Raw genomic sequence first — 12,383 nt, forward strand, 5'->3', positions numbered from 1 at the left:
GTACGTACTTTTGGGATGAGTTGGGGATGAGGTGGGGTGGTGATCATTTAACATCCTGACGCTCTTAACGTCGTTAAGTGCAATCAAATCCTCACAGCAATGCTTCAGAAAGCCTTCAACCTTCCCTGGACAGTAGAGACAGTTACTCTAACAAAAGCAGGATGAAATCTTTCTTCTTTTAATAGCCAGAAGAAACAAAGAATGAATGAGCAGGTGTCCCAATACTTTTGCCCTTAGTGTATAATGAGTGTAGATTGCCATGTAACAGTTAGTTTACTGCAACAAAACAAAGACTTGAGGCAAAAGCAAACTTAAGTAGTAGTCAAAAAGTAGCAGCTCAGTCCTGGATAGCTGGATGAACGTCTTAGCATAAGAACCAGGTGCTGTTCTTTCATCCTCTCTCTCTCTCTCTCTCTCTCGCTCGCTCAGAATCTCTCCTTTTCTCCCTCCTTATCTCTCACTCTCTGCCCTCTGTGAGGCAGTCAGTGATTGCTGGCTGTGGGCCTGTTTCAGCTCTGGAATGAGTGGAATTCATACTGGCTGAAGGAGCAGCCGCTGACCACGTCCACTCCGCCTAGAGCGCACTCACACTGACTGAGCCTGATAAGGGAGCTAATGCTGCAGCCACGGGCCTATCTTAAACAGGGGCTGAGAGAGCAGCAGGGCCAGGCACATCTGTGTATGTATGTATATGTGTGTGTGTGTGTGTGTGTGTGTGTGTGTGTGTGTGTGTGTGTGTGTGTGTGTGTGTGTGTGTGTGTTCATTCAGACACAGTGCCTGTGCTGAGCCTGGCCACAACTTAAGTACACCTGAAAGCCAGCATACAGCTGCACTCTGTACCCTCACACAAACACACACTGTTCCAGGACAACTTCTCTGATATAAAGGGGCTTTAAAAGAGGGGCAGTGGAAAATGAGGCCTGTGGATGAGGCCTTTTCAGCTGTAAAATCTGATGTCGGGTGTGTGTATAGAGATGCTCTAGTTGTATTATTTTGAGAATTCATTATTAATTAAACATATTAATAGCACTTATATGTTTAGATTATGTTTATGATGGGACAAAATGATGCTGTGCTGCAGTGTACTGTGTTAGATCTTAGAAATCCCCTCACTTTTGTGCTTTTTGACACTCCTCTGGCCAGGTACTTTACATGGAAGCATCTTTTTCTTAAACCCACACATTTGTGAACAAAAACGTGTCGATAAGGATAAACCAACATGAAAACCAAGGGGTTTCCTATGAGAGAAAAGCAAGCCATTTTGGAGTCATTGGACATATCGAATACAACAGTCTGGACTGTCCTGAAAAAGGCTGAAACTGCTGGTGGAATCCAGGCAACCAGACAGCCACAGGTTAGCCAAGAAAAACAACAGCAGGCGTTGAAAGAAACATTGTGAGAGCTGTGAGGAAGGAAAAAAAAAACTCCCCAAAAACCAGACCTTAACCCAACTGAGCATGCATGAAACCGTGGAACTAACTTGAAGAAAGCCTTGAAAACATGAGGCAACATGAGACAAATGCATCACAAATGGAGAATGCAACAGTTAGTGTTAAAGGTGTTGGTGGGTCAGTGGCCCGATGAAATTGTTACAAGACCAACCAAATAAACAAAAGACAGTGTTATTTACTTTCATTTACTTTAAGGCCATCAGTTCCTGCACCTTGCCCACCTAGAATTGGGTGGTCTGCCAGAAGAAGTGCCGTGTTTGAAGATGCTGAACCTCGTACGCCGTCTGCTGACCCAAATGTTTTACTGTAGAGCAAAAACAGCTGAAAAGGAATTGGCCTTGGTATTCCACTCTCTTCAGTGGAGACTACACTGTCTGTTTGTCTGTCTGTCTGTGTGTCTGTCTGTCAATCAAAGCGTTTGTGCTGATGTGGGTTAAAAGTGTGATCAGTCAGTGTTATCCTTTGTGTGTGTGTGCACGCTGCAGGCATCCCTACACTGATCCTGCTGGACACGGAGGGTCACATGATCACGCGGCAGGGCCGGGTGGAGGTGCTGAATGACCTGGAGTGTCGGCTGTTTCCATGGCACCCACGGCCCGTGCTGGAGCTCAGCGAGTCCAACGCAGTGCAGCTCCACGAGGGGCCCTGTCTCGTACTGTTTGTGGGTGAGTGCTTTGTGTGTGTGTGTGTGTGTGTGTGTGTTTATATATATATGTGTGTGTGTGTATATAATTATTTCATATTTCTAAAACATAACATTTAAATGTTTGTTCATGCCATAGCTTATGCCACCCCCCCCCACCCCCCCCCATATATTAAATTCAGCAAATAAATAGTGCTTAATTAGTAAAATGTGTTCCCAGCAAAGTTCTGTAAGAACCACGGGTGGCCAAACTTTTGCATAAGACGTATAGAACACACATGGCGTGCATTATATGTAGGTGTTTACTGTGTTTACCCAGATGTAATTTTGTTTTTTTATTATTTGTCATTTTTGGCCAATTTGTATGTCCCCTATTCCCCCCAAGTCCTGTGCTGCTATGAAAACAATCTGGAGTGTGTGTTGTGTGTGTGTGTGTATGTGTGTGTGAGAGAAGGAAGTTGTCATCACACTCTTCTGAGGCAGAGAGAAGTAAGGGTAAGATGAGATCTTTGTTTTAGAGGGGCAATCTGAGGCCATCTGCTCTGCCCCCCCCCCTTCATCTTTCAGTCTTATCCACACATCCATCCGTTCTCTCGCCCTCATTCAGTTCTTTCTCTGCTCCTCCTCACTCATCTGATGAAGGAGATGCTGGTTGATTTCATACTTACAGTTCCACAGCTCTAACCCTCTCTTTTCTACTCTCTTTGCTCGCTCTCTCTCTCTCTCTCTCAGATGCCGAGGAGGAGGGCGAGCTGGAGCCGGCCAAGGAGCTGATCCAGCCAATTGCAGAGAAGATCATGGCCAAGTACAAGGCCAAGGACGAGGAGACCCCGCTGCTTTTTTTCGTGGCTGGAGAGGTGTGTGTTTAGTCTGGCTGTCTGCCTGTATGTGTGTGTTTAGTGGTAACATCAGTTCTTCAGTCTGTCTTGTATTTTGGACGTGAAGGTGCACAGGCTACAGAAATTCTCAAAATTGGAGTCCTATTGCCACGAGACAAAAACACAGATGGTGCCGCTTATGGTTATGAAACTAATGCACGGTATATTCTACAGTGGGAGCTGGAGATAATAAGCAGCAGCTCCTATTAACTAACAACTGACGTAAAGCTGACCCACAGGCTACAGTATAAGCACTCTGTACAACTGTGGTGGGCAGAAACGCATCTCAGAACAACACATCCAACCTTAAGATGAATTGGCTACAATCCAACAAAACTCAACAGCTGAGGACTGGAGAAATGTAGCTGGCGAAGGCACACGGATAGTAGGGTTAGAATTTGTCACTAACCGCATGAATCAGCCTAAAATGAAAGGGATCCAGCTGTACATTTAATCCAGATTCTGGTGGGCCTCTGAGCTGCAGTGCTCTTGAACTCGTAGACACTGTATTAAATGTATCATTATATTCTTTATAATGGAAATGCGTCCAGGCGATAGTGTCTAGTGTAGGTGGGGAGCTAACAGACACCTGGGCTGACCAATATCACAATAGAAGTGACGTGCTGAAGAAGTGCCATCAACCCACCCCTGAGAGAGCAATGTCAGTTGCTGTGCTGTCTCAGACTCCGGCTGCTGATGGCAAGCAGCATGACCCCTGGTTCGAACCAGCGATCCTCTAATCACAATGGCAGCGCCTTTTTCCACTGGACCACGTCAGCCCCCTCTTTTTTAATTTTATTTAATTTTATTTAATTTTTTTAGACGTTTTTAAGCACAGCAGCAGCTGCATTGTTATACGATTTGTACCAGTGTGATGCAGCATCTGTCCTTGACCATAATCTGTAAGGAGGAGGCATGCCTACACTGCACTCACCACCACAAAGGGAAAAACACTCGGAAAGCAGACCTTAGCTCAGCTCACACTCTTCACAATCTCACTCTGCCCGTCTCGCACTCCCCAATCTCCATCTCTGAGAGAGAGAGAGAGAGCGAGAGAGAGAGAGAGGAAGCCCAGTGTTTTCAGAACTGCCCTTATCTCTTGTTGTCCCTCCCTGAACTCACCTCCGAATTAGCAGCAGCAACAGCAGCTGGAATGGCCTGATTAGCTGCCTTTCTCCGGTTCCATTCTCTTCTCTCTGCTCGCCATGTTTTCTAAGGGTGTAGCTGAAGATAAACTTCCGTACGAGTTTACATTTTTGAGTTTGAGGTTTGATTATGTTTTCAAGAACAAGATCAGCCCCAAAAATGAGAAATCTTGAGAAGAGACTTAAGCATATATGATGAAGGGATTTCAAAATGATGATGATTTAAAATGCATTTAAAAATAATTAAAAAATGGTGGAATTTACAGTCTAGAAAATATCAGGCATAGCAGTCCCAAATGAAGGAAGTATATTTGAATGACAAATATTTCAAAAATGATAAATAATCTGATAAATAAACCCTCCCTCTCTCTCTCTCTCTCTCTCTCTCTCTCTTCACGCTCTTTTCATTGCTTTTCTTTTCTGTCTCTCTCTCCCTCCCTCTCTGCCACTCTCTCTCTTTTCTCTTTCTTCTATCTCTTTCTCTTCATTGCTTTTCTTTTCTCTCTTTCCTTATTCTATTCAATTCAATTCAAAATTACATCTGAACAAAATATCAAAAATAAATGAATGAATTAACAGTGATGTAATAAAACAATCCGCTAATAATAAACAACATAATGAACTAAAATATGAACTCTGTCTGGACCTCACCGCTCTCACAGTGACCACATACTCTCTCCTCTCTAGGCAGCCAGGATTGTCTGTATCTGCCTGTCTCTATGGCCAGGCTGTGGTCACCGAGACGGTACTTGGTCCTTTTATCTTTTTCTATTTCTTTATTTCTTCTGTCTCTCCTTTTTTCATCTCTCTCTCTCTCTTTCTTTCTCTGTCTTTCTCTCTGCCTCTCTCTCGCCCTCTGTGTCACTGATAGCTTCTCAGTATGGCTGTTCTTATGGTTCCGGAGTTTCAGATTTGCACATATGTCCCTCTGTCCGCTGCTCGGCATGTCTGTCTGAGGCCTGGCCACGCCCCCAACGTCAGCTATACATACACTCCCACAGCAATCCATACACTTACTGTAAACCAACACCAGCTGCACACACACTGGAAGCACATGGCATAGCAGCGCATACGCTCAGAGCAGAGGAGCGAGCCGTACAACACCAAGGCCTTTTCAAAGTTCCTGAAGTGTTACTGAAATGCTAATCGCTGTTGCTAATTAAAGGTAAAGTGTTAAGGGTTCAGACGACGTGGTGGTGAGACACAGTGTTGGTGTTTAGGACTGAGAATTTCATGGCTGGAAAGAGGTTTTTGTTTTTTCATGAATATTATTGTAGGGGTCCGCCAGGTGCCGGGTGTTTTTGCATTTTTATGAGCCCACATGGCACATGGTAATAATCCTGCATGGCTAACACAGGCTCTGGTTTACTTGTTACCCATACAGTGCAAAATAACACTGGCCAGGGTGCATTTGCTGAGCACTCTTAGTAGACTATCAGTAAACTATCAGTCAGCTAAGTCCAATGAAACCATCTGCGCTAACTATCTGCGCTAACTTGGCGACCGTTTTCTGGCATAATCTTCATAGTATATGAACATGAACATGTTCATTTTTAGGTCTCTAAATAAAAGGTGAGGGGTCTTGGCCCGATTCTGTGGCATGGGGAGAATATTTACTCTGCATAAATAGACCACTGGTCCAGTCAGTCATGGTCTAGAGGGTACTGAGAGGATTCCGAATGGGGAATTTGGCCACTGTAGCACCACCCCCCCCCCACCCCCCCCACCCCGGGGCCAGACCAGCTGCTGCTCGTCAGGGCTAGTGAGAAACCAGAGCGGGTGTGTGTATGTGTGTGTGTGGTCAACTTACACAGATCAAAAGGAACTCCCGTTACCCGACCAGAGAAATCGCAGATTCTGCTGCTGGTATTTCTTTTAACCCCTAGCGCAGAAAGGCTTATTCCAGGCTGAGGTGTATTACTCAGTAACTACAGGGACGAGTAACTGTAACTAAGAGGTTAAACTCCTATGAAGTGTTATTACGAGTGTTATTAAGGGTTATTACAGCCATCTTAAATGTAACGTTCTACAAGTGTGCATTCTACAGTCAGACGACAGGTTTGAGCTTCCACTGTTTTTATTTCCATTAAACAGTGAGGGGAAATGGGTAGATGTGTGTAGGATGGTTGTCTTTTCACAGATCTGAGGATCTGGGATCGATCGATTGGGAAGTCAAGCACGTTCAGCAGAATCAGAGCCGTGAGCTGTAATTAGTCGAGCATGCTTTTGTTTTTGATGGCAGTAGCTGCTGCTTCTAAGGGTCAACTAGATTGACCCCTCTACTGATCGCTAGTCGATTGACAGCTTTATGATCACGGATACTAGCTGTGACTTCAAAGGGTTAATTGGGTAAAATTTGTATGGAGTTAAAACGACTTTTCTGTAGTAATAATAATAGACCAGTAACCAGGTTTCATTGCACTCAATACCCTTAAAAACGAGGGTTCCCTAAAGATTCCATACAGAATCATTTTGATTCGTCAGAGTAAAGGAAACGTTCTTGTATATGGTTCTTTAACACAAACTGAACTTTACCTTAAAACTGGCTCTTTATAGCAGGACAGTCACTGTCCTCTATCCCTTTGCAGTACTGTTTGGAGTGTATTGGACAGAAGAACTGCTTTTGGTTCCCTAAGTAACCTTACAAAGGCTGGTTCTTTCAGGAACGTTTTTTGGAAATTAGATATGCCAGTATGAAGACAATGTAATGTGAAAGTTCTGCAGCGTCATGCAGAATCCTGCGTTGTGTGGACTAATGAGTGAAGTATAGCATGAACCTACACCCTTCAAAGGTTCTGTAGGAAAGGCAGTGGTTCTTTCGATTCAAAGAACCGTTTGGATGTTTGGTTCTTCAGATACCAGACATTGTTCTTGTATATGGTTCTTTGAGTACTCTTTAAAAGTACTCTTTAAAAATTGGGTCATCAAATCACTGTCAATGGCTCCCTTTTTCACAGAAGATCCAAGTTTGGTTCCCTAAAGATCCTTTCTGGTTCTCAAATTAGCCGTTTTGATAAATGAGATCTATGCCAGTAGGAAAGGTTCTACAACATCACGCAGGATTCTCCTGTATCGGCTAATGAGTGAAGCGTAGCCTGTACCTACACCCTTATAAAGGGTTCTTTAATGCAGGTAGTGATTTGGTATATAGAACCATAAACACCTCAAAGAACCATTTGAGCACTCCCTATAGCTAGTTCCTCAAATACTCAGCACTATATGAAACCCCATTTGTGTCTGGTGTATGTCACAGAAGAACCATGTTTGGTTCCCTAAAGAACCTTTCAAATGCTGGTTCTTTGAGAAAGCAGTTTTGCAGCAGTTCTGCATAGAACCATGACATTTTGGCTCTTCAGATACAAGGCAATGTTCCTGTATGTGGTTGTCTTTAACATTGGTTCTATATAGCAGCAAAGTCTCTGTCAAATAACCCTCTCAGCACTTTACGGAACCCTTTTTGCTTAGAGCGCATGCCGCAGCAGAACCGCTGAGCAGAACCGCAGAACCAGAGAGCGGAGAACCCAGCGTAAAGGTTCTACAGCATCATGCAGGATTCCCCAGTGTTGACTAATGTGTGAAGCGTACCCTGAAAAGGAGGCCTCTCCAAGGGTTCTTTTAATACAAGCAATGTATGATGGTTCTGCAATTTCTTATTGGTTCTATAAACAATGTGAATGCTTAAGAAAATGTTCTTTGCCTGAATGAATGATTCTGAATGTACCAGAAAAACCTTTATGAAAGTGTGTGTGTGTGTGTGTGTGTGTGTGTGTGTGTGTGTGTGTGTGTGTGTGTGTGTGTGTGTGTGTGTGTGTGTGCACGCACACCACAGGGGTTGGGATCTGTTCTCTGTACTCTGTCTTATCAGATGGCTGGAGAGCTCGGAAGGCTACAGTGCCACAGTGAGCTGAATACACCTCTGTGCATTATGCTGCTGGTGCCACACGTCAAGCTCACAGGCTCTTATCTCATCCTGAGGCTGTAGGCGGCCACAGGTCGCCCCTTTGTTTCTCAGTACAGCGGGGAGGGGAGTGTGTGCCTGCTGTATGTGTGTGAAAAGCAGTTTACGCACGCTTAGCAGCCTCATAAAGAGTAGATGCATGGCTTCACATGGAGAGGCAGACAGCCCCGGAGATGTAATCTCGCTCTATCCGAGGGGCTGGAGGGACGCTAGCGACAGATTCCATTTCTCTTCCCGTAGATAGAGCGCCTCCTCTGGCTTTTATCAGGCCGAGTTTTTCCTGAGGTAACTGCTATGATTATGAGCCTCAGAGTGGTCAATAGCATCCATCTGGATGGTGGATAAAGGAAGTGATTCTGAGTAATATCATGCCTCCCCCCCCCCACCGCCTGTCTTGCCTTTTTTTTTTGCCTCTACTACATCACAGGAAATGCACAATCAACACTGCTGCGTTATCCTTGTAATTTTCCACTGCCGTGTCCGTTGATGTTTCTAATTAGCGCTCGTTGCTTGAAAGTTCACAGCTGAAAGTAGGTTAAAGGTCGGCGCTTAAAGCTCTTAAGATTTCTGTCTAAAAAAGTTGATCAGTAAAGTTAGAAGTCAGCAGTGCAGTCTGCCGGCCTGTTGTTGCTCTGTCAGCTCCATCTGTAAGCTGTTTTGCTAGAAGTTAAGGTCAGCGGACGCTCTTGTCCTTTTTAGGTAGCAAAAACAGTGAAGCAATTCTTTTTTTTTTTTTTTTTTTTTCTTTCTTTCTTTCTTTCTTTCTTTTTTTTTTAAGAGAGCCGAGATCTGATTGTGCGGTTTAATGCATTTACCGTTACATGGACTAGCTCATAGTTTCACTGGAATGTCAGGCTGAAGTCAGAGCTGGAATGGACAGGCCGAGATTGCGTTTTACTACTCAACCAGGCCTTTCATGTACTGCCACCTAGTGGAGAGCCGGTCTCATGTCCACATTTCCAAATAATGCTTTCCATATGAAAGTGCTCTGAAGTCCCACTACAGCGCCTCTCGTTCAGAGGGATCACTCCAGGGGGAAATGGGATCATCGTATCCTGTGGAAGTGAGACGCTCGCTGCCTGTAAGCCAAGAATGTGGCCAAGATGGGGTGGGAGGAGAGGAGGAAGCATTGCTTTCTAGAAAGCGCACGGTGTATTCCTGAAGGACGGACAGCCTGGACGTCTGGAGTTCCCATAACCTGCGCTACCAAACCGCGAGCCTGCGCTCTTCTCCTTTCGTAATTAATGGTACGTCCTGATGAGGCCTGATGGGGTGTGCTGTCAGGTTTCCTCTGTCAGGGATTACAGGGCTCATCCTGGGTCGTTAAGGGGAGAAAGGTCGGAGCAGGTCTGGAGGAAAAGAGCTGTATAAGACATAAAGAGCAGAGCGTGAGCTTGCTTTCCTCTGCAGCCCAAGTGCCTCTGTTAGAATGATCCCTTTGATCATTCAAAATAATAATTATTAATATGTACTTGTTTAAAGTATTACTGCTTTTTACAGCATGGTGGAAGCTACATGTCAGTACAGTCAAGTATCCATAGTTTATGTATATTCATTGGACTAATAAGACCCTCTAATTCCACCTACCCTTAAATAACCTTTAGATATAACCAGGTCACATCAATTGAGGTCCACACAATGAGGTCGGTCTGTCGGTGAAGGAAAGTAGAGTGTCCTCATTTATGGAATGGTGCTATGGAGTCTTTTAGGGTCAATATTTTTTTCCCCCCAGGAGAGAGAGAGAATACTGTGGACTGAAGTGGGAGGGGGAGAGGGAAGTTATATATGACCACAGATTCACGTTGGAGTGATTTTACAGTTACATGTGACAAGCAGCTTTAGGTAACGGTCACAGCAACCATCAGAATGGAAGAAAAGGGATTATGGGCGTGGCGTGACATGGCATCTGTGCCAGGCTGGCCACGTTTGAGTATTTCAGGTACTCGACTGCCGGCCTCTGGAGTTTACTCAGACTTCTGTAATGAAGGAAGCATCCAGTGAACAGTTCTGCAAGGCGACAGAAACACCATGTTGATGATGAGAGTGGTCTACAGAAACCGGCCAGTGAGGTTGGAGCTCACAGACTACTGTACTGTAACACATTTTAAAAAGAGCTGGATGGGCTACAAAAGCAGAAACCACCATCGGGTTCCCCACTTCTGTCAGCCAAGAACCGAAAGCTGAGGCTCACCGAAAGTGAAGGGAGTTTGGCACCAACAGCATGAACTCATGGATTCACCAGTCCAGGCTGCTGGAAGTGGTGGTGTACTGGTGTACTGGTCCCTAAAGGTAAAATTGTGGTCCCCTTTATCTTCATCTTCTAACAGCTACCTTCTCCAGCATGACGATGTACCATGTCTTCAAGCGGAGGTTAGTGTTTTTCAGTGGTCCTCCCAGTCGCCAGATCTCAGTCCATCAGAACAGCTCAGGGACGTGGTAGAACTCCCGATTCTCAGCATGAAAAGTGACGGAGTTGAGGGGTGCAGTCATGTCGACGTGGACCAGAATCTCAAAGCGACATCTTAAAATCCACGCCACAGAGAATTGAGGCTGTGTTGAGAGCAGTGGGGTCCTGATAAAGTGCTCAGTAATTGTAGTACTTAAAGACTCTTGGGAGCTAAACATGCAAACCTTTACCCTTAAAAAATGTAGGTTCAAGGGTTCAGCTGCCACTAAAGGTTGGGAAGCTCTGCTTTAAGAGAGGTGATGCTCAAATGCTTTATGAGAAAAATGTATGGATTATTTTTTATAATAATAATAATAATAATAATAATAAAGCTGTAGTGTCTTCATGCACTGTTCCTCTACACACACACACACACACACACACACACACACACACTCACACACACACATTCCCAATTCCGCCCACGGCTCACACTCTGTGTGCTTCATCCGAGTTGTATTTTTCCTCACTCTGTGGCCGCTCAGATCCTGCTCAGAGGGGAGTGATGTTTTTCTACCCCCTCCTGGCTGCCCCCCTGCCTCACCGATCCCATGCAGCGCTCAGCTGGGTGGGTGAGCAGCAGTGCCAGGGCAGAGGGAAGAATGAAACCTCTAATGAGAGATATCAGTCTGCCCTCTCACTGCTGCGGCTTTCATGAACAAAAATGAGACGCATCAAAGTTGGCTTTGATAGTTGCTCGTCAAAGCTCGCTCGCCAACTTCTGAAAGGCAGTCCTAGAAGAAGAGGCAAAACGTCCACGGCGAGGCGATGTGGTCAGGCGGCTTGGTGCGCCGGGCACGGAAATATTCCGACTGCGCTTTGAGCGGACAGCGCAGCTCTGCGGTTCTGTAGGACAGAATACCTGCAAAGCAATGTGAGAGGTTGAGCACACGGTGAACCTGTGCTGGCCTGAAGGAGATCTGAAGATGATGGTTTAAGCGGTTGGGGGTGTTGGAGGTCGGGTGACTGGGAAATTGTGAAAGCTTTGGAATCACTCCTAGTCTGGGTAACATGGATATTCTGTGTAGTTAAAGAGGTTCCAGCAGAACGTGCTTTCGCTCGTCATCTGCTGTTCCAGTCAAGGCTGCGAAGGTTATCTTGGTTTTATGGGATCACAGCATGTGTTATTTCACAATTCTTCCTATTGTTCTTTTTTGTATTATTATTATTATTATTATTATATTTATGTACTTTTTGACCAAAATATTTACTAAAGTTAAAACAAGTTATTAATAAATGTATTTAAAAAAAATTCCCCTCTGAAAATGTGAGGTGAAGCTTTTTTACAATTTTTTATTATTATTATAATTTTTTTTTTAGATATTTAGTTTAGGTTTATTTTCATTATGGATTAATGTGCTGATTTAATTTTTCTATGAATTGATTGGATTTCACATTTCTTGCGATTTGAATTTGGTTGCCTATTTCTCCAATACTGGTATTAGGCAAATGTACACTGCATGATCATCAATTTTCATACCATGATATACCTAAAACTGGTATACTGCTGCCACACTAGTTCCAGTGGCAATATCACCAGCAAATTCTGACATGTGTAGGTGGGCTTATAGTTTCCATGCTTCATCTGGGAGACTTTTATATTGTAAAGTGTTTTTTTTGTTTGTTTGTTTTCACTCTTTTATAATATTCTGAAGCATATAAACACCACAGTTACAGCTAACCAGGCTAGAGGACACAGTGGGGTTGGTTGTTAACTAAAGCTCCTCCCAAGATAAAAGTTAAAGCTACACCTTGAGAACAAACGATGCAGAACCTCAAACAAGCGCTTCTAGTAACTGCTGATCAATCCCGTGCAAAAGGTTGGAGGAATTGTTCCTTGTATAAAAGTACTTCATTGTAT

At 44.3% G+C, this 12,383-nt stretch overlaps 1 protein-coding gene across 1 annotated transcript in view; it reads left to right on the forward strand.

Moving 5' to 3' along the window:
• Nucleotides 1-12,383, forward strand: part of nxn (nucleoredoxin) — a 91,869-nt gene that overhangs the window by 77,975 nt on the left and 1,511 nt on the right. The window contains exons 6-7 of the mRNA XM_072691259.1: nt 1,938-2,117; nt 2,828-2,952. Coding sequence (XP_072547360.1) covers nt 1,938-2,117; nt 2,828-2,952 — 305 coding nt within the window. The remainder of the gene's footprint in view (nt 1-1,937; nt 2,118-2,827; nt 2,953-12,383) is intronic.

This window comes from Salminus brasiliensis, chromosome 11 (assembly GCF_030463535.1).
Source record: "Salminus brasiliensis chromosome 11, fSalBra1.hap2, whole genome shotgun sequence".
NCBI lineage: Eukaryota > Metazoa > Chordata > Actinopteri > Characiformes > Bryconidae > Salminus > Salminus brasiliensis.